Here is a 21,587-nt window from a genome sequence, read left to right on the forward strand (position 1 = left end):
CATTCCTATTTTATTTTTCTGAGTAACCAATTTGAAGATAACAATATGTAATACAACAACCATTATTAATTTCCTATCACCTTGTCTGTAATTCTGTATTGTTTTCATTGCTTTTATATAGTTTTATTTATGTCTGTATGCATGTTAATATGTCTTGATTGTTTTATCTTTAAAATAAAATAAAATAAATTCCAGTGCACTATACTGTTCATTGGTGAGAGAAACTGGTTTAAGGTAATCAAGTATTTAATAGAAAAGATGGAACACATGAAGAGGATGTATTGATAAGGGAATTGGAGCAGTGTACAGATAAGTATGAGAAGAAATGGAGCTAAACATTAGAATATCAGCGATCTGGCAGAGACTAACATCAAAACTTTGAATGGGACAAGGTCCTGATTTATCTCAGGGAACCTATCTATTAATCTACGGATAGGCAATTTGTTGTATGCATAAGCATTAAAAATTTTTGTGGAATTAGCAGATAGTACTAGAGAGAGAGAGAGAAAGAGAGAGAGGCAGAGAGAGGGACAGAGAGAGAGAGACAGATAAAGGAACAGAGAAGGAAAGAAAAAGTAGAAAGGAGCAAATAAAGAAAGGAGGAGAGCAATAAAGCCTGGAAAGAAGGGAGGAGAAAATGAAGAATTGAAGGAAGAAAGAAGCAAAAAGGAAAGAAGGAAGGAAGGAAGGAAGAAGGAAGGAAGGAAGGAAGGAAGGAAGGAAGGAAGGAAGGAAGGGAAGAGAGAAGGAAAGAAACAAGGAAGGAAAAGTGGATGAGGGGCTAGAAGAAGGGAGACATGATGCTGACCAGCAGCTCAATGATGAGCAATTGATGTACAAATTGAATCTTAGTCTACAGGCTTCTTGCTAAATTGGCAAAATTAAAGTGTTTTTGCTCAAATGTTCAAATTGTTTCTTCTATTTTTTTGAAAACATAAAGAATCTGAGCCAAAGTAATCTTGAAAAAGTTTGAAGTGGAAAAACTCATGCAGCCTGATTTCTTACAGTAAAGCTGAAACAATCTCAACTGAGTTCTTGGTTACAGGTAGGCATCTTGTTCAGTGGAGTACAACATTGTGAAGAGTAGACCCTGGCCATTAATAAAAAATAGATTTTTGACATAACTGAGGTCATTCTCTGTTGTCTGATCATCTTCAAAGCCATGTGACTGAGAAGAACTCTGTATCATCTTGTTATTTACCTCAAATGTTCAGAAATGCCCCATTACAGAGTCACAGCCCATAGCACTTCTAACGTGTCTGCAATGCTACCGTACTCTCTCCTTTGACTTTGCTTCTCTTTATGGTGTTTATCGCATGGAAATGACTTTCCCATTTTTCTCTAACATAACGTGTTCTGAAAATTAATTTTAAAGGATAAATACAGTAGTGAGTATCACACATATTCCAGTACTCAACTCAACTGGCTTATTTACCTCTTGACAAATTGTTCAGCAGATCTGAGGGTTCAAACACAGCTGACATTGAAGAGCATCTAAAGAACCAAAGCAAATGCATTTCGGTCTCTTTGTGCACTAGGGCAAAAGGAGAGTGCTTGTGTTTACTGTACTCACTACTCACTTTAGATATACTATGTGAAGAAGTATACATATTCAGTTCATCTGGGTAATTGTACTTTATGGTTTAGATCTGGGATGTCTTCTCAAAGCCTCATGCATTACGGTTTGGCTTTTGGAAGGTGGTGGAATCTCAGGGGCTACTTGTAGCTAGGATTCTATTGTTATCCATAACAAATGGTAGATAGTGAAAAAATTGTACAGGATCAAGGCCAGAATTCATTGAAAGAAGAAAAACCTGAAAAGGGTATGAATTCAGTAAAATATCATTTTTTGTTAAAACTGCTGGTTCACATGAATATGTCATGGTTTGCTTCTAAAATGTGCCCCAAATTTCTCACACTTCCGGAGATGGGGCTTATTGGACATTGATCACGGGGGTGCTACTTCATAGCTGAATATGCTGTTAGGAGCCGAGTCCCTGTTCAAACAAGTAGGTTACTGCTGGCGTGATCTGAAAGGGCGTGTTCCTTACCCTGGTTCCTCCCCTCTCCCCTCCCTTTCTCTGTTTCCTGGCTGCTGTGGGTTGAGCACCTTTCTTATCCCACACACTTCCACCATGCCATTTCTGCCTTGAAGCCAGCTAACCATGGACTGGACCACTTGAAGTTGTGGGCCAAAATAAAATTCTCCTTTATTTGTGGGTGTCAGATAATATTCCCTGCAATGGCAAAGTAATAAAGTATATAAAGCCAATTGTATTCTTATAAAATATGCATTAGGCAAATGAATATTTTCAATTTAGAAAAACATACAATTATCCCTTTGAATCAAAATATTTACAGTTAGTAGAATTGTCTTGGAGTACTATATGTTTTAAAAATTGTATAAGGTCTGAAAGGCACTGTTCTTGTCCCACTAATCTTGAAACTCTATGTAACTAAAGTCATAAAATACTAATGTAAATCTATTTTAAAATTTTATGCATGTAATACAAAAAAATGTGTTACCAAGAATGCCTGCAGCTAGACAAGCATGGTAGTGCACTACTGTTATCCCAGCATTCTGAATGGTGGGGACATGAAGATCACAAGGTCTAGCCTACCTTTGGTAAAGTAGAAATTTAGAGAGACCCCATCTGAAAATAAAAAATAAAAAGAAGGCTCAACATACGGCATGGTGGCAAGACCTTAAGTTAAATCCCAGCCAAAATAAGTTCTTGTATTCAAAATACCATGAAGGTGCAAACCATTTCTAAAAACAATTAATGTAATTTATTAAGTTAAAACTCACATGTCATAAAATGTATTATTTTACTTCTTTTGATGCAAATTAGCAGATTCATGATATTTTGCAAAAAACAGATTTCTCTACATCTAAAACATCTCCATCAGGACAAAACCTCACCAAGCAATTTCACTCACAGTTGTGAGTTAGTCAGTAGCTACTGTAGTTACAGACACAATGCTTCAAAGCACATTCCTGGAACTTACTCATTTTTCATAATGGGTCCTCCTGACTGTTTATAAACAATTCCTCATTCTCCCCAGCACCCAGCCCTTTGCAAATAGTACCCTCCAGTGTGACTTTCTACCTTCAGGCGTATTATATAGTTCATGCGATTGGAGCCATTCATAGTATCTGTCCTGTGACTGGATAGTTTCATTGGCATAATGTTCTTCAGATTCATCTATGTTATCACGTATTGAAGGATTCATATTTAAGGCTAACTGATATTGCATTGCATGTATACTCAACATTTTATCTGTTATTCTGTCAGTGGATATTTAGGTTTTTCCACATCTTTGTTATTTTGAATGTTGTCACAATATATATGAAAATTGCAACATACTTTTAAAACTCTAGTAATAATTCTTTTAGATAAAACACAGAAATTGGGCTGTGGGCATTCAGTGGATTAATACGTGACTCACACTGTATCCACATTGTCCTTGACAATTATTGGAAAACCTCCAGGCACTGCACTAAGATCTCAGTTTCTTTAGGGATAATCAAACAATTGTTTGGCTGCTTCTCAGGGATAGTTTCAAAAGGTTAAAAAAATCCATAAATTGTCTTGCAACAGCATTGTTAAAAACAACACATGGGAAAACCAGGAGAGAGTTTTAATTATAGGTGATGCAGACAGAAGGTTGTTGGCATTGCCGTACATTACCAATACCTACAAAATGGTCACAGTTTGATAGGGCTTTGCCACTAAGGTACGTGACCATTCACAGCTCAGTTTGTGTGTGCTTTTCCTTACCTCGTTAGTGTTGAGAAGCTGGAGGAGCTCTGCTTTTGCTTCATATTAATTTCAAATGTTTTCAAATACTTTGATAGTATAAGTACATGCAGCACACATTGTGTGTCCTTATAAAACATTTAATTTTGCATATTATGAATATGTATACATAGTCAGATATATTTGCATTCTGACATGCTTTTAACACTTACATAGTCTGTGTTTCTCTGGGAATCTTGTAGTAATAAATTTAAATCGGTGATCAGGTAAACAAATATACAAGCGTGATTAATTCTGAATCTTGTGAGAATTTCGCAGTCACATCAAGAAGTGGAAAACATTAGCGGAGATTTAGGAGGTTTTAAGGACCCAAAATTATTGTAATGGCAAAATGTTTTCCTTTTGGCAAAAGGATATGAATAAATTTAATCTTTTAAAAAATAAAATTTAAATATTCAGTAAAGAAAATATCTATGAAAAAGCAATTTACCTGTTTTACAGAATTCCCGGGGAAGTGAGAGGAAACCTTTTCATTTTCCCTTATAGAAAAATAGGCAATTAACTTTTAATTTTTCATCCTTCTTAACCTTTCATGATTGCACATTAAGTCAATCAAAAACAACATGATTTTTCTCTTAGTGGTTTTATAAAAGCGTTCTTCTCATAATGTCATTGGTAAATATTTTTATAAGTGGTGAGGACACAAGGTTAGTTAGGGTACCAGGCAGCTCTTATAGTATGACATTCTATGCAAGATAGCAGGGATTCTGACTCAGCTTTATATTTAATTTTCTGTGATTTCATTTCTTTATACCTGATGCAGATTATTGTTACTACATTTTTAAATACAAAATGTGACAATTCTATTTCAATTTAGGAAATATTGGTACAAATTATTACAACAGTAATAATTATCTTACCTTAAAGATCATACATTTGTTTGTATGTTATGATTTGAAATTTCTGGGCCTTAGAGACATCTGGATACATTACATCATACTACACATGTATTTGTATGAGTTATGTGCTATTGCATTTTCTTATGAATTTCAAGCACAGAATGATTTCAGATCTGTACCAGTAATCCATATAAATCCCAGAATTAAAGTATTTAGAGCCTGCAAATTATTGCGTGCATAAGAAAAGTTTTATGCACTGTATACATTTATGAAAATTATAGTAAGACTAATATATAGATATATGATATATATGATATATATCTTAAGATATATATATCTTAAAGTATCATCTGTAAATAATATACATCTTATAAGGACAATGAACTTCAGTGAAAAAAGTATTTAAGTTAATTTATATACAAGCACCACACATTACAGTTTTATTAAAATAACTATGAAAAAGAAGGTAAGTAACTCAAAGCAACGGTATTCTCTTCATTCAGTGTGATTCACAGTGCAGGGGCAGGTGTGATGGGATCAGGACTGGGATGTACAGCATGTATCTATTCTGCTTCAGCATAAAGATGTTTACTTTTTCCTTCTGTGGACACAGTGTCATCAGCCATATCTACTGTGACAGTGAACCCTTGTTATAATCGCTCTGCTCAGATACTCTTGAAATTGAGGTGATAATTCTGATCCTAGCCACTTTTAACTTGATTTCCTCTTTCCTGATGGTCCTCGTGTCCTACCTGCTCATCTTTGTGGCCATTCTCAGGATGAACTCCGCAGAGGGCAGGCGCAAGGCCTTCTCCACCTGTGGGTCCCACCTGACCGTGGTCACGGTGTTCTACGACACTTTGATATTTATGTACATGCAGACCAAGTCCAGTCACTCCAGTGACACTGACAAAGTGGCTTCCATATTTTACACCCTGGTCATCCCCATGTTGAATCCCTTGATCTATAGCTTGAGGAACAAAGATGTCAAATGTGCTCTTCATAAGACTTGGAAAATGATATGCGAGCATTTTTCTTTCAAGCTATGTACAATATAATCGTGCAATACCATTGCTGCCCTCCATAGATGGACTCCATTTATCTTGAAAGTTTGGATTCTGGTGCTATTTTAACTTAAAAATTTTATAAATGCATCAGTGAACAAAACACTAAAAAACAGTGCTTCCTTGAGAAAGAGAGATTGATTGTAGTGTATTATTGAACGAATTTTTCTAGTACATTAAAGTGCTCTGGTCGATGTATAAAGCCATATGCTGTAAGGAGTGTAAAAGAGTAGTGGGCACAGATGACAAGTAAAAAGTCTTTTTTGTTCTTTGAGGTACAGAGTATCCCTCCTACCGCCTTCACAATAAACGCCATCCTCCGCATGTACTTACTTATTTAGAGACAGGTTCTTGAGGAGCTCCTAATTTGTTCAGGTGGGACTTTGTTCATCCTGCCTCAGTCTCTCTAGTGCAATTTTTTTTTTTTTTGCATTTTCAGCCTTACAATAAACTTCCATGTGGCCATGTGTGTATGATTTTGTGTTTGTGCTTCTTTGTGTGTGTGTGTGTGCGTGTGTGTCAGAACATCAGGCTTGATACACTACAACGTGGTTGTACAAAAGTCAAACTTGGTTGCCTTTTCAAGAGGCTCATTGTAGCGGGATGAGAGCAAGCTGAGTATGTCCTATGAATATACTCGTGTTCTAAGCACATGTTATAATATTACAATCTTAGCATACTTTTCATTTCTCATCAATGACCAGTTGATCATGTATTAACCCATTGGAGCCCATTCACTCAACAAAATGTGCTATTCAACAAGCCACAGGTCCAGTGCAGCAATGATTTAGTATAGTTCAGTGGATCTATGTAGGTATGTGAATACACAGAGAGAATATACATTAAAATTCAAGTAAAATAATTATTTTAAGAGTAAAACCTCATATATGGTGTCATCTTGTAATAAATGTTACTATATAGACAGTAGATATTTTATTCACTTTGTATATAATATACAGCACAACAATTTATTTGTTCATATATGCAAGACAATATCATAATTCCCTGCAAAATGCATAGTGCAATGACAGAATTGAAAAATTTTACATGCAAGGTCCTGAGTTCGATTCCCAGTACCAAAAAAAAAAAAGAAAAAGTTTTTCTTTCGGTGTGTACTGGGAAGCAAACTCAGGACCTCATGCTGGCCAGGCAGGTGCTGCACTGCTGAGCTGTACCACAGTCCTCCAGAAAGGAAATGTTAAGATCATTTGTTGGTGGTATGGAAATATTTAAATTAATATATTTTAATTTACTCTTTTCCCAAATCACCTTTAGCAATGATTACTTTATAATAAAATTTCTAATACTATAATTTGAAAAAATAAAGGTATATGCTAATGTACACTAATATACTCTTTCTAAAATAAATGTTGTTCAGAATGTCAACAGAACTCAAACAATGGGCATAAAGGGAATGAAATATGCTTAGGTAAAATTATATAACATTCATTTGATTTTAGAAGTGAACATGCATTTTATAATTTATACATTGTTTCCAAAATTTTAAACCATTGCTCTTGCATGTATAGTTTGAAAAATCTGGATGGACAAATAAGTGATATAATTGCTAAGATAATTGGAGTCAATAAAATGGTATATTTTAAACAATGCTTCATCAATTTCAATAAAATTTAGAATAAGAGAAATTAGATGAGAATAAATGTACGTTCAAGATTGCATATATATGTTATGCAGCATATCTATTCCTACAATGTACTGACTGAGTAATTCCTCCCCACCCTCATGTTCGTGGATACCTGCACTCTGTTTCTGATCCCCATGTGGTTTTCCATTCTGGATATTTCACACAAAAGTTTCACTGTAAAGATGACTTTGCCTGGTTCTTGGAATTCTAATAACATATTCAAGACTCTTTTCTCTTTCCACACATTTTATGACTCAGTGCTGATAAATTTTGTGGTGAATAGAAACACAATCTCCTATCATTTCTGTGCTGCACAGCTGGCTTTCTTTCTTGTTTTTATTGGTAGTGAGCTTTTTATTCTCTCTGCCATGTCCTATGACCGCTATGCGGCCATCTGTAAGCCTCTCTTCTACACCGTCGTCATGTCCCCGAGAGTGTGTTGGGTTCTAGTGGCGGTTCCCTATCTCTACTGCACATTTGTGTCCCTCCTCATCTCCATAAAGGTTTTTACTTTGCCCTTCTGTGGATCCAATGTCATCAGTCATTTCTACTGTGACTGTATCCCCTTGATATCTTTGCTCTGCTCAGATACTCACGAAGTTGAATTTATAATCATGGTATTTGCAGCTTTTGATCTGATTTCCTCTCTTCTGGTGGTCCTCGTGTCCTACCTGCTCATCCTCGTAACCATTCTGAGGATGAACTCTGCGGAGGGCAGGCGCAAGGCCTTCTCCACCTGTGGGTCCCACCTGACAGTGGTCACAGTGTTCTACGGAACTTTGATATTCATGTACGTGCAGCCCAAGGACAGTCACTCCAAAGACACTGATAAAATGTCTTCTATATTTTATACTTTGATTATTCCAATGATGAATCCCTTGATCTACAGCTTGAGGGACAAAAATGTAAAATATGTCATACAAAGGATGTGGAAAAAGCCATCTGGCATCTTTCCTTAAAGGATACAAACACTTTAAGTCCTTAAAATGAGGTGTGGATGGGCACCTACCCTGTTTATCCCTAGAGTGTGTCAAGTGCAATGGAGGTTGTATGTATTTAAAGTTGCACCTTCTTTGTACTAGTAAAAAGTCTAAATGATTTTAGTACAAACTTAAATAAACAATAAAAGACTTTGCCTCCCTAAAAGGGGATGGATGAGTCTTAAACCTAATAATTGAGATAATTCTCTAGGACAATAGAGGTCTACAGACAACACGATCACATAGTAGAGTTTTGTGCTGTCTGACAATAAGGATGAATAGTAGAAGTTTTCAAATACTCTTTGTGGCATTCTTAAGTAGAAATTTCTTACATGGTCTACGTTTGCCTCTATGTATGTGTTTCTGATTTTTTTAATTGCAAATTTTGTTTTAGGCTTCATCCTATTGTGTGTTTTTTTTCTAAAAAAATCAAATTTTAAACCGTTTCAGGCAACTCTGTGTTGCATGATGGTTTAAATGAATCTGTCATACTAAGGAGCTACAATGTCCCATGTTATTGCATATTGTAGGATATCCTTGATCAGTCTGATATTCCATTACTCATGGAAGATACATTCTACTTATTCATTCCTAGGTAATACATATTTAGGTTGTTTCTAAATCTTGGCTACTTCTGGATTTAGGGCATGGAATACGAGAATAATGACACCTTTGAGATATACTTCAAATACTAATATGTTTAGCTAAAACCCAGACATGGTGTGCCTGGGCCTATAATAAATAAATCAAAGTTGATTTTAAAATGTGCTAGGCAATTAGTGGACAACCTCTAGGCATTTGATTATGCATCAAATGGTTTAGGGTTAATCTCCAATGGTTTTGCATCTCCCTAGACAGACTCTAAAGTTAAAAAAAGTCCATAAATTGTCCTCAAACCCCACAAGTTAAGAAACATAGAGACTCAAGAGAGTGAGTTCATTCCAGGTAACAAAGATAGACTATGAGCTGTCGTGTGTTATCAAAATCTAAAGAATGGGTCCCGATTTGCAATGGCTTTACCATTTGGTAAAGGGACCATTTTTGACTCAGTTTCTGTGCAATCACTTTGTAATGCTTGCAAAGCAGTGGAACCTCACAGTTCTTCATGTTAAAATTTGAAAAATGTCCTCATAGCCTGAGGCAGAAATCCCCTTTGAAATACACATTGTGTGTGTGTGTAGAAAGTTTTTCACCTTCTATGCATGTAATGTTGGACCTCGCAGATGGTAAAACTGAGATCTACTGTAAGTGAAAAGATGAAGAATTTTTAAGGGAGATATTGAAATAGCAGTGATTCAGTCTCTCAGTTTGATCTCTGGCAAATATTTAGGTATTGAGTGGTTCTAAATTCCTTTTGACTACCTTAAGTATTTGGATGTATAAGATTTTGTAAATAAATATTGAAATAGCAGTGATTCAGTCTCTCAGTTTGATCTCTGGCAAATACTTAAGTATTGAGTGGTTCTAAATTCCTTTTGACTACCTTAAGTATTTGGATGTATATGATTTTGTAAATAAATGGAAGAATTAGATCCATTTTTGATATCTTCCTAAGGAAAAACAATTTCCCCTTTACATTGAAATATAGGGATTGATTTTTAGAGTAAATATTTTATGACAAGTTTAATAATAATGGGAAGATGTTCTTTTAGATGTTCCATCTGACTAAATTCTCTCAGACTACATGTTTAAAAGTAAACATGATTATTCAATTGTAATTAGTCAACTGTGAAAAGCAATTTCCATTTATCTCCAGAATTGTTTAAATTACCTCTATTTCTCTACATTACATGGATCTTTATATTTCATTATGGTGTGTATATTGTTTTGTAATCTTTCATTTTTAGAAACCAAGCCAAACCAACACCAAAAAGGATTTGAACTGTTTGTTCCTGTGCTTATTGAAGGTATTTCTCAAATGCCATTACCTGGCCTATTTTTATATTTAATATTAGGGTGATGTCTGAAAGGGCAGAGTAAGAGATTAAATACCCACTACCACGCAAGGAGCATTTTGTATGAGTTCCACCCAAATGACCTGCAATCAGTTGGATGTTCAATGTGAACTTGAATGAACGTTTTGTTTGCTTATAATTCAAGTACTGCTGGGCATCATGGTAGATCTCACTCTAATGAGTATCATTTCCATTTTTTTCTTTTTTAAAAAGGAAAAGTTTTGCTCACAAGTTTTTATATCAATAATAATTAACTTACTTTAAGATGTCATATTCACCTTCCACTATGCCATATTTAAGTCCCTAGGTAATAAGGAATTCAAATGCATTTCATTTAGTTTACACATACTTGTCTGCATAATGTGCTCTATGGTATTTGGAAGTCCTGATGATATATCAGATACAGGGTTCTAAAATACATTCAATAATCTGTGAATATATCATGTTTACTACTGTGTTGTCGCTAGGATATTCTACAGCATACTTCCTAGTTTATAAAAAGTGTATGTTTATGAAATTTATTACAAAATCTCATTATTTTGCATAAATCATAGCATTTTTTATCCAAGAGAATTTTATGGCTCTTCAATTTTTAAATCTAATACTGATGACTCATCCTTTTCCTAATTTACACAGAATTCTTTGTGCTACCCCAGGTGTTGGCATGATAAAGTTCATTTGATTTTATATGCAAGTAAGTATATTTCAACTGTAATAAAAATAACCAGAGGGGAAGAATATTTTCAATAAATTTATCCAAAAACAACTTATATGAAAATGTCACTATCCTACTTATTAGCAATAGAAGATCAGTCATGAAAATGGTCTCAAAATACTCATGGATCGGGAGCATAGAGAGGGAGAAATACGAGCACATTTATTTTATATAATTAGTATAACTGTACATGTTAAAAACTATTTCAAGGGGGTTACCATTATCACTAAAAAACACAAATATACAGATGTGCTTGATCTATAAGAATTCTTTCCAGAAATCTTAGGCACGTTGAGTCACTTAATTATTCTTTCAATCAATATTGCAAGGATATGTTTTTGTATATGACTGTAGAGTTTGAGCTAAATTGTTGCTCCAAAGTAAAGATTCTTTGGCTAGTTATCTATCTATGCATGAAGGCCTCTCGACCTTGGAAACAATTTATTAATGGGTTTATTGTTTCAAAGTGGATATTGGATATAGTAGGATGTTTAGTAGATTGACTAATGCCAGTAGCTATTTATTTCCTAATAAAGATAAATGAATCATCGCTGAACAATTAATAAGATACTTTTATGAGTATAGTCACCCACAGTGAGGGGCAGTAATTTTCTAATTTATGTACATGTGTGTATATATACATATATAAATGTTCAAATCATTTATTTAAAATTATATATGATAGTATTCTATACTGTAATGTTTGAATGTATCCTATTTACCTAGTTTTGCATAGTAAGAGACCTACAGGTGATAATATTTCCACTTTTACCCTATGCTGATGTTCTTACAAAAGTCGGTCTTCTGATCACCCTGGATGGAGGAGCACAACCTCACCGCGGTGACCGAGTTCATCCTGCTGGGCATCACAGACCGTCCTGAGCTGCAGGCTCCACTGTTCGTGCTGTTCCTCATCATCTACCTGACCTCGCTGGTGGGCAACGTGGGCATGATCGTGCTCACCCAGGTGGACTCCGGGCTGCAAACACCCATGTACTTTTTTCTCAGACACCTGGCTCTCACAGACCTTGGCTATTCTACAGCGGTGGGACCCAAAATGTTGGTAAATTTTGTTGAGGAACAAAATACAATTTCCTATTGCCTTTGTGCTACACAGCTGGCTTTCTTTCTTCTGTTCATTATTAGTGAGCTTTTTATTCTGTCTGCCATGTCCTATGACCGCTATGTGGCCATCTGTAACCCTCTGATGTACACTGTTGTCATGTCTACAAGGGTGTGTTGGGTTCTAGTGCTGATTCCCTATCTCTACTGCATGTTTGTTTCTCTTCTGGTCACCATAAAGATTTTTACTTTGTCCTTCTGTGGACACAACATCATCAGTCATTTCTACTGCGACAGTCTCCCCTTGTTAACATTGCTGTGCTCAGATACTCTTGAAATTGAGGTGATAATTCTGATCCTAGCTGCTTTTAATTTGATTTCCTCCCTTCTGGTGGTTCTTGTGTCCTACTTGCTCATCTTTATTGCCATTCTCAGGATGAACTCAGCAGAGGGCAGGCGCAAGGCCTTCTCCACCTGTGGGTCCCACCTGACCACGGTCTCAGTGTTCTATGGAACTTTGATATTTATGTACGTGCAGCCCAAGTCCAATCACTCCTTTGACACTGACAAAATGGCTTCCATATTTTACACCCTGGTCATCCCCATGTTGAATCCCTTAATCTACAGCTTGAGGAACAAAGATGTCAAATGTGCTCTTCATAGGACTTGGAAAATGATATGCAAGCATTTTTCTTTCAAGTCATGTACAATATAATGGTACAATACTATTGCTGGACTCCATTTATCTTGAATGTTGGGACTGTGGTTCTACTTAAACTTCAAAATGTTACAAATGCATCACTGAAAAAAATCATTAAAAAGCTGTGCTTCCTTGAGAGAGACTGATTATAGTATAATATTCAATGAATTTTGTTAGTACATTAAAATTGTCTGGTCTATCAGTACAGCTGTATGCTGAATGGAGTGTAAAAAGTAGTGGGAATAGAAGATAAGTCAAAAACCCGTTTTGTTCTTTGAGGTCCTGAGCATTTCTTTCTTTCTTTCCTTCTTTTTTCTTTCCTTCTCCTTTCTTTCTTTTTCTTTCTTTCTTTCTTTCTTTCTTTCTTCCCTTCAAGACAGGTTCTTGAGGAGCCTCATTTTTGTTCCAGTGGGACTTGAACTAATGTTCATCCTGCTTCAGTCTCTCATAGTGCAATATTTTTGGTATTTTCAGCATTATTATAAACTTTCCTGTGGCCATGTATGACTTCGTGTTTGTGCTTCTTTTGTGTGTCTGTCTGCATGAGAACATTAGGTTTTACACACTATGTAGTGGTTGTGTTACAAACTTGATTGCATTTTCAAGAGGCTCATTGTAGCAGGATGAGTGCAGCATGAATATGTCCTATGAATACACTTGCGTTCTTAGTAGATATTCTAATGTTACAATCTTAGCATACTTTTCATTTCTCATCAATGACCAGATGATCATGTATTAACCCATTGGAGCCTATTCATTCAACAAAATGTGCTATTCAACAAGCACAGGTCCAATGCAGCAATGATTTTGTATAATTCAGTGGATATATGGAAGTGTGTGAACCCACAGAGAACATACACATTACAATTTGAGTGAAATAATTATCTGAAGACTAAAACACCATGTATATTGTCACCTTGTAATAAATATTACTACTGAGTTTAGGCAGTAGATATTTTATTCATTTTATTGGAAATATACAACACAGTTTAATTTATTGGTTCACATATGCAAGACAATATTGCAGTTCCCTACAGAATGCATCATGCAATGATTGAAAGTTTTTCTACCTGTGTGTCCTGGGAATCGAACTCAGGACCTCACACTGGCCAGGCAGGTACTGCACTGCTGAGCTGTACCACAGTGCTCCAGAAAGGAAATGCTAATATAATTTATTGTTGGGTATGAAAATATTAAAATTAATATATTTTAAAATTAATTTTTTCCCAAACCACCTTTAGCAATTATGACTTTATAATAAAGTTTCTAATACTTTAATATGAAAAAATTAAGATGTGAGTTAATGTACACTAATATACTCTTTCTAAAATAAATGTTGTTCAGAATGTCAACAGATCTCAAATAATGGGCATAAAGGGAATGAAATATGCTTAGGTAAAATTATATGACATTTATTTGATTTTAGAAGTATATATTTTATAATTTATGTGTTGTATTAAAATGTTTAAACTTTTCCCCTTGTATGTGTAGTTTGAAAACCTGGACTCGCAAATAAGTGATGCAATTGCTAAGACAATTGGAGTCAGCAACATGTGGTAATTTTAAAAATGCTTCATCCATCTCAATAAAATTTAGAATAAGAGAATTTAGATAAGAATAACTGTACATTCAAGAATGCATGTGAATGTTATGCTACATTTCCATTCTTACAAAGCACCCACTGAGTAATTCCACCCCACCCTCACTTCCTTTGATCCCTGCAAGCTGTTCCTTATCCCCGCGTAGTTTTCTATGCAGGATTTTTCTCACAGAGGTTTCACAGTAAAGGTGACTTTTCCTGGTTCTTGGAATTCTGATAACATTTTCAAGACTCTTCTCTTTTAACACATTTTGTGCCCCGGAGTTGTGAGTTTTGTTTGTTTATTTTATTATGTTTGCTGTTAGGTTAGCACTCTTAGCACTTCCTAACGAACAATAGAGTCCCGTTACCTACTGGCACGGTGTTTCACAGCAGATCGCTAGAACTCATTTATTGCGCATAACATAACATAAGAGTTTCGGGTAAAACCCAAAAGAGGGCTTCCTGTACAGTGAATAAATCCATGCAAAGGTGAGAAGAAATTGTCTCTAACAATTAGCGGACAATCTCCAAGCATTTCATTAATCATTTGAATGCTTTGGGAATAACCAACGAATTGCTTGGCATCTCCTCAGAGAGAGAACGAAAAGTGGAAAATAAACACAAAACATAAATCAGCTTCAAGGATGAGATGATCAGAAACCATGAACGAATTCAGAAAGAGTTTTCATCGCAGGTAAAAATGCCATAAGCGTTCATGTGGCCCATAGCTTCCCAGTGTCTACAGAAATGGTCGCGTTTGGCTCTGGTTTGCAATCTAAGTAAATGGTCATTTCTGACCCAGTTTCGCGCTTTCTACTACTGCATCATCCCTGAGCAGCAGTGGGACCCGAACTTTTTCTTTCTTCATATTAACATTTGAACATCTCCTGCTCTATTCAGAGCTTTCCAGCATCACTGAAACACATGCATGGTGCACGTGTAGAAAAAATTTTAATTTTGAATTCATGTAATTTTATGTCGAGTGGACAGCAAAAGTGAGGAATGCAGCACAAATAAAAGGACACAGATATTCTTTTTTTTTAAAGGCAGAAGTTGAAACTGCTTTAATTCGGTTTCCCATTTGGATAGAATCCAAATCCCTAGTTTTTAGTGGACTTAGACTCTTTGTGTGACTCCCTTAAAAATATTTTAGCATATAGGTTTATGTAAATAATTGTAAGGATGGCATTCATTGCTGATATCTTCACATGGTTAAGTTTCACTTCACATTCATGTAGATAGATGGAAGATAGACAGACTGACAGGTAGATAAATTACAAAGAGAGAGAGAGGGAGAGAGAGAGACAGAGAGATCTGTCTTCAGGATCAAATATCTGGTAAGGATGCAGGTTTATGGCAATGGTAAAATGCATTTTCCCCTGGAATCTGCCTCTGACTGAACATTTTTTTCTTCAGAGCAAAGTTGAATATTCAATGAAGATTAGCAAAACAAAAACCTTTCTTTTTTCACTAACTCCAATGCATGTAAGAGGGAGCATCTGTATCTTTTTTTTCCAATTTACAGGACACTGGTTCTCAGTTTTCCTGTGCGGGAGATACAGGAGTAGGGAGGATTACAATGAGACCAAACCAGAGGACCCAAAAGCAGGATCTAAACTGACTGTGAAGGCGTTGATTACAGTCACCCTCCAGTTCTAGAGTCTGGCACTTGGTTCTGTTTACCATCCATGTGGAATCCGAAAGCAGCAGAACAGGAGATCAAGTGGCCACAGCACAACCAGGGGAGCATACCACGTGTGGGTCAAAATCACACAGAATCGGCTGTCCGTAGATCGCCGCAAACCTGTGTGATACTGTTTGTTTGCTTGTGGCTCAGGTCCAGATGGCTGTCACTACAATTTTTACTAGAGAGTGAGCCATTTATTTCTTTTTCTATGTAGGAAGAATTGCTAATAATGTTTTACATTTTAATTACTTTACCTTTAAATGTAATTATTTATGATTTATTTTGTAATTATTTCACCTTTAAATGCCATTATTTTACCTTTAAATGTCATTCACTTTTTCTCTACTTGCTAAATGTTCTGTGGGCTAATAGACACTTTCAAATATATGTCATTTGGTTGATACTTGTTTATCTACATAATATGGATATGTTAATATGGATACTGGGCACATCTGGAGAAAGTTATGGTGGCATATCCCACAGAAGATTCCAAGACCCATCTCACACTCTGTGTATGTTCGTCATTTCTGTATTTTAGTTTCTTCCATGGTAGTGTGATTCATAGTAAAATTTTAATCCCATGTATAGCTTTATAAAATATATCATCAAACTTTCAATTTAAAATACATTATTCCTGTCTCCAAAGGGAACGTTATGGGCATTCATTGTATAAAACAATGGCAAAAAAACAATGCTGAAGGTCTCTTTCTTTTAATGTGTTCACACTTCTTATGTTCCCCCAGCTCCCACATTCATACCAAACATCTGATTTGTTACTTACACAAAAGCATTTTCAAATTTTAATGAAAATTTCCACAGAGGGAGAAGGCTACTTAAAGTAAATTTATATTAAGACAATACAGTACAAGTTATAGTACTGTTTACAAATAAGAGAAGATAACAAATCCAAAGTGAGTATACATGGAACATCTAATTTTAGTCATAATGGAAGAGGGATGAGGTAAAGATCAGGATAAATTTTGTTTCCTCACCTACTGATTTTTCCTCAACTATTCACCATTTTAGCCTCAATACAGAAGTGAACTCACAACTTGGGGGAATGCACATATCCACATGCAAAGAAAATCTCTTCCAGGTAGGTTACAGTTTTAAAAATATAGATTAAAGACAGAATACATGAGTAAATGGTCTGTGTAAACTATTTTCAAGTGCCTGGCATGCTGAAATATTGAAAATTCCCTCTTGCTTCCAAATAAATTTGGTAGGAACTTAATAGTTTTTACAAAGGAAGAATTTTGCTTAATTACTAGCACTAAAAATCCTGTGAAAATACTATTTATATGCAAAAACACATGGTAGTAATATATAACCATATCCATTCCCCTACACACACACACATATATATATAAAACATTGTATATATGGTATAGCTTTGTGGTACAGTTTTTTAAATTTATATAAGTGCTATATTGTTTTAATTTATATATGCATTTCATATCTACCAAGTGTTTGAACAATACCAGATATACCAAATGCAAGTATATAAATTGTAGATGACTGTTTTTAAATTATGGTGATCTATGCACTTTCAGAAGCTGTAAATATAAAACATCAATTAATTTGACTCTGTATAATGTCCCATTGGTAAATGTAATTAACAAATGTGACTGAATAGTTGCAATTATTCAAATGACAAATAGGAAAACATCTTTCTTATTCTTCCATCTTTATGTCTCTCATGATTTCTCAGCCTCAAAACTACTGATATTTTAGGCTAAATGTTTTTGTTGTAAGCCGAATATTAGACATAGACACCAACATCTTAAGTAGGTTCCAGTCACTGAACACAAGGATTAGCCTTAGCCCAATTTTAACCACAAAATTTTACCTAGGTATTGAATTATGTTCTTTTTGGAATAAAATTGTCCTTGCTGAAAACCACAGACCCAGCTCTATATTTCTTGCAAGTTATCTGTAGTATCACTTGTAAAACTGAGTTTTACTTTCAAATAATGTGAGTTGGGAAGTTTGAATGTATCTTACATATACTAGCTTTGCATAATAAATGTCCCTGTGGTGATAACATTTGAAATCTCTTTTATCCAGAATACACTTGCTGATAAGTCCAGATGAAAGAACACAACTTCTCCGCGGTGACCGAATTCATCCTGCTGGGCATCACAGACCGTCCCGAGCTGCAGGCTCCACTGTTTGTGCTGTTCCTCGTCGTCTACCTGACCTCGCTGGTGGGCAACGTGGGTATGATCGTGCTCACCCAGGTGGACTCTGGGCTGCAAACACCCATGTACTTTTTTCTCAGACACCTGGCTCTCACTGATCTTGGTTATTCCACAACTGTGGGACCCAAAATGCTGGCAACCTTTGTGTTGGAACAAAATACAATCTCCTATCATTTCTGTGCTGCACAGCTGGCTTTCTTTCTTGTTTTTATTGGTAGTGAGCTTTTTATTCTGTCTGCCATGTCCTATGACCGCTATGTGGCCATCTGTAAGCCTCTGTTCTACACCGTCGTCATGTCCCCGAGAGTATGTTGGGTTCTAGTGGCGGTTCCCTATCTCTACTGCACATTTTTGTCCCTCCTCATTTCCATAAAGATTTTTACTTTGCCCTTCTGTGGATCCAATGTCATCAGTCATTTCTACTGTGACTGTATCCCCTTGATATCTTTGCTCTGCTCAAATACACACGAAGTTGAATTGATAATCATGGCATTTGCAGCTTTTGATCTGATTTCCTCTCTTCTGGTGGTCCTCGTGTCCTACCTGCTCATCCTCGTAACCATTCTGAGGATGAACTCTGCGGAGGGCAGGCGCAAGGCCTTCTCCACCTGCGGGTCCCACCTGACCGTGGTCACAGTGTTCTACGGGACTTTGATATTCATGTACGTGCAGCCCAAGTCCAGTCACTCCAAAGACACTGATAAAATGTCTTCTATATTTTATACTTTGATTATTCCAATGATGAATCCCTTGATCTACAGCTTGAGGAACAAAAATGTGAAACATGCCATACAAAAGACATGGAAAAAGCTATCCGGTGTCTTTCCTTAAAGGGTACAAATACTTTAAGTCCTTAAAATGAGGTGTGGATGGGCACCTATTCTCTTTCTCCCCAGAGGTGGCAATGATGATGGAGCTCATATATATTTAAGGTTTGACCTTTTGTGTACGAATTAAAAATCTAAATAATTTTAGTACACAACTAAATAAATGTTAAACAACTTTGCCTCCTTAAAAGGAGATGGCTGTGGCTTAAACATAATAATTGAGAAAATTCTCTAGGACAATAGAGGTCTGTGGACAAGAGGATCACATTTTAGTTTTACTCTGACAGTAAGGACGAATAGTAGAAGCTTTTAAATATTCTGTATATTATTCCTAACTAGAAATTTTTTACAAGGTCTATGCTTTCTAAATTTTTTAGAAATTTTTTTACATGGTCCGTGTTTGCCTGTGTTTCTGATTTTTTAATCCCAAATTTTGTTTTAGGCTTCATCCTGTTGGGTGGGTCCTGTTAACATCAAATTTTAAACCGTTTCAGGCAGCTCTGTCTTGCATGATGGTTTAAATGAATCTGTCATACTAAGGAGCTGTAATGTCCCTGTTCCTTGTCGGGATCTTATTCTCCTCTTGTCTTCATACTCAGCTTACCTGCTTATAGGGGAGAAACAGGATGTCTTAACTCAATATATTTGGTTATCCATCAACCAGTAGATTCCCTGCAACATATAATTTGGTCTAATTCAGTGCATATGCAAATGAATGCAAATGCCCAGTAAGGTCCGTTTCGCAGATAAAGGTTATGGTATTCTTGCAATTCCTGCTACTGTGTAACTGAGTTGAAGAAGGTTAGAGGATTAGGAATCAGAGGGCAACTTATGCATATAGGCTATAACAAAACATTTTCAACTAAGAAGAAAAGAAAAATATTCTTTGAATCTTTCCATAGAGGTTTCACAGGGCCGTGTGTTTAGTTTTGTTTTTGTTTGATTGTATTTTCCTTACTGGATTGGTGTTTACTACTTACTGCCAGTGTTCAGGCTTGTGGCTACTCTTCCTTATTTTTATAGAGAAAAGGACTCACTCATGTTTAGAAGGTGCAGTGATTTGTATTTTACTTTTGTGTAAGATGCCTACCCAATGAGGAAGTAAGGAGATCCGCTGCTCTACTTCCCCAAGTCTAACTTTGCTCATATGTGCTCTGTACAGCAGTGTACTAACCTTGATTAGGATCCATCCTTCGCAGCAATTTGATAATTCTATTTCAGGAAGCAAACAGGCATAACCCAGTGATTTGAACTCAGCTGTATTTCTTGTGAGAGCTTTGTGTGAAACGTAACTTTCACGTGTTGTCAACATGCTTCATAACTTTCATTAATTAACTGGCATGAAATAATATTTATATTGTGAAGAAACTGATCTACATCCTTAGCAACCCATGGTATACTAAAACTACCCATGTAACATGTAAATTTAAATAAGATCATTTACTGGAATAATGAAATTGTTTGTATAATATAACATGGAGATAAATATCACCATAAGTTTTATAGTTGTTTTGTAATTTTTATGATAAAATGTTATACTAAAGTGGTCACAGCAGAAGTTTAAGCATCAGTGCATTTTTTATATCATTTCTAGAGAAAATAAGAATCATACTAGTAAAAAAACACCATGAAGAGGAGGAACTCAAAATCAAAAGTGTATAGAAAACCAACTCTCAACATTGTATCCTCATCCATAAAAACAATCTTGATACCTTGACTTCTACTAAAAGTTTAGGATAAAGAATTGCACCCAGGTCCTAGAAATTCTTTCTAAAAGTAAAGAGAAGATACATAGTATGGTTTAATCTAGATGCTGCTCCAGAGCTTCATGCCTGTAGAAGTGGGCTTTTCAAAGGTGATGGAAATATGAGAGCCTTACATCTGTCTTTGATTTAAGAGGTGGGGTCTGTGAGAGAAAGGTTTCTAGGGCATGACCCGGAAGCACATGTCTCACCACCTGCCTCCTACCTTCTGCTGCTTCCTGACCACTATAACGTGAACAGTGTTCCTCTATGCAGCTCCTTTACCTTGCCTTTCTTCCTTGGACCCTACAAAGTATGCACTGAACACATGAGCCAAAAAACTCTTTTCCTCCTTTAAGGTGTAGGTGTCTGGTACTATGTTCCAACAAGGAGAAAGTGACTAAGACAATACATTTTCAAAAATTTTGATGAGCACTAGCTCAATATCAAAGAGAGATAAAGGGATTATACTAGTGAAATTTCCAGAAAAGGTTTCAGCTGCTGGAACTAGTAATATGCTAAGGTATTAAATACTAAGCTTAAGCCAGAAATTTACATTAGATTTCACATTCAACACCATATCCAAGTATGTGACTTCTCAATGGATACAAAAAAAAATTTAAATTCTAATATACATCAATGACAAAGCTTTGACTAAACTCATATAAAAACTCAACTTCATAAGACTGGTAATATCCTGTTTTCCTTTTCTCTTCTTTTTATTTATAACTTTTATTATATTGCAAGAGCCATTTTATTCCTCATGA

At 35.7% G+C, this 21,587-nt stretch overlaps 4 protein-coding genes across 4 annotated transcripts in view; all 4 read left to right on the plus strand.

Annotated features, from left to right (window-relative positions):
• Positions 1-5,718, plus strand: part of LOC102016735 — a 33,698-nt gene extending 27,980 nt beyond the window's left edge. Inside the window, 1 exon segment of the mRNA XM_013506369.1 lies at positions 5,164-5,718. Coding sequence (XP_013361823.1) covers positions 5,164-5,718 — 555 coding nt within the window.
• Positions 5,719-7,551: 1,833 nt separating this feature from the next.
• Positions 7,552-8,328, plus strand: LOC106146992 (olfactory receptor 8K3-like). The gene has a single exon (XM_013506370.1). It carries the CDS (start codon positions 7,552-7,554, stop codon positions 8,326-8,328), a length of 777 nt encoding a protein of 258 aa, XP_013361824.1.
• Positions 8,329-11,836: 3,508 nt separating this feature from the next.
• Positions 11,837-12,796, plus strand: LOC102029885 (olfactory receptor 8K3-like). Its single transcript, XM_013506371.1, has one exon. The coding sequence runs from the start codon at positions 11,837-11,839 to the stop codon at positions 12,794-12,796; it is 960 nt and encodes a 319-aa protein (XP_013361825.1).
• A 4,279-nt stretch (positions 12,797-17,075) lies between these two features.
• Positions 17,076-19,082, plus strand: LOC102017041 (olfactory receptor 8K3-like). Its single transcript, XM_005408229.1, has 2 exons — positions 17,076-17,146; positions 18,118-19,082. The coding sequence occupies exon 2, from the start codon at positions 18,141-18,143 to the stop codon at positions 19,080-19,082; it is 942 nt and encodes a 313-aa protein (XP_005408286.1). The 5' UTR covers positions 17,076-17,146; positions 18,118-18,140.
• Positions 19,083-21,587: the final 2,505 nt, after the last annotated feature.

Source organism: Chinchilla lanigera, unplaced genomic scaffold (assembly GCF_000276665.1).
Source record: "Chinchilla lanigera isolate Chin_1 unplaced genomic scaffold, ChiLan1.0 scaffold00110, whole genome shotgun sequence".
Classification (NCBI taxonomy): Eukaryota; Metazoa; Chordata; class Mammalia; order Rodentia; family Chinchillidae; genus Chinchilla; species Chinchilla lanigera.

Coding starts and splice junctions, on each gene's coding strand:
- LOC106146992 (XM_013506370.1), top strand. CDS start 7,552: ATGACTTTGCCTGGTTCTTGGAATTCTAATAACATATTCAAGACTCTT.
- LOC102029885 (XM_013506371.1), top strand. CDS start 11,837: ATGGAGGAGCACAACCTCACCGCGGTGACCGAGTTCATCCTGCTGGGC.
- LOC102017041 (XM_005408229.1), top strand. CDS start 18,141: ATGAAAGAACACAACTTCTCCGCGGTGACCGAATTCATCCTGCTGGGC.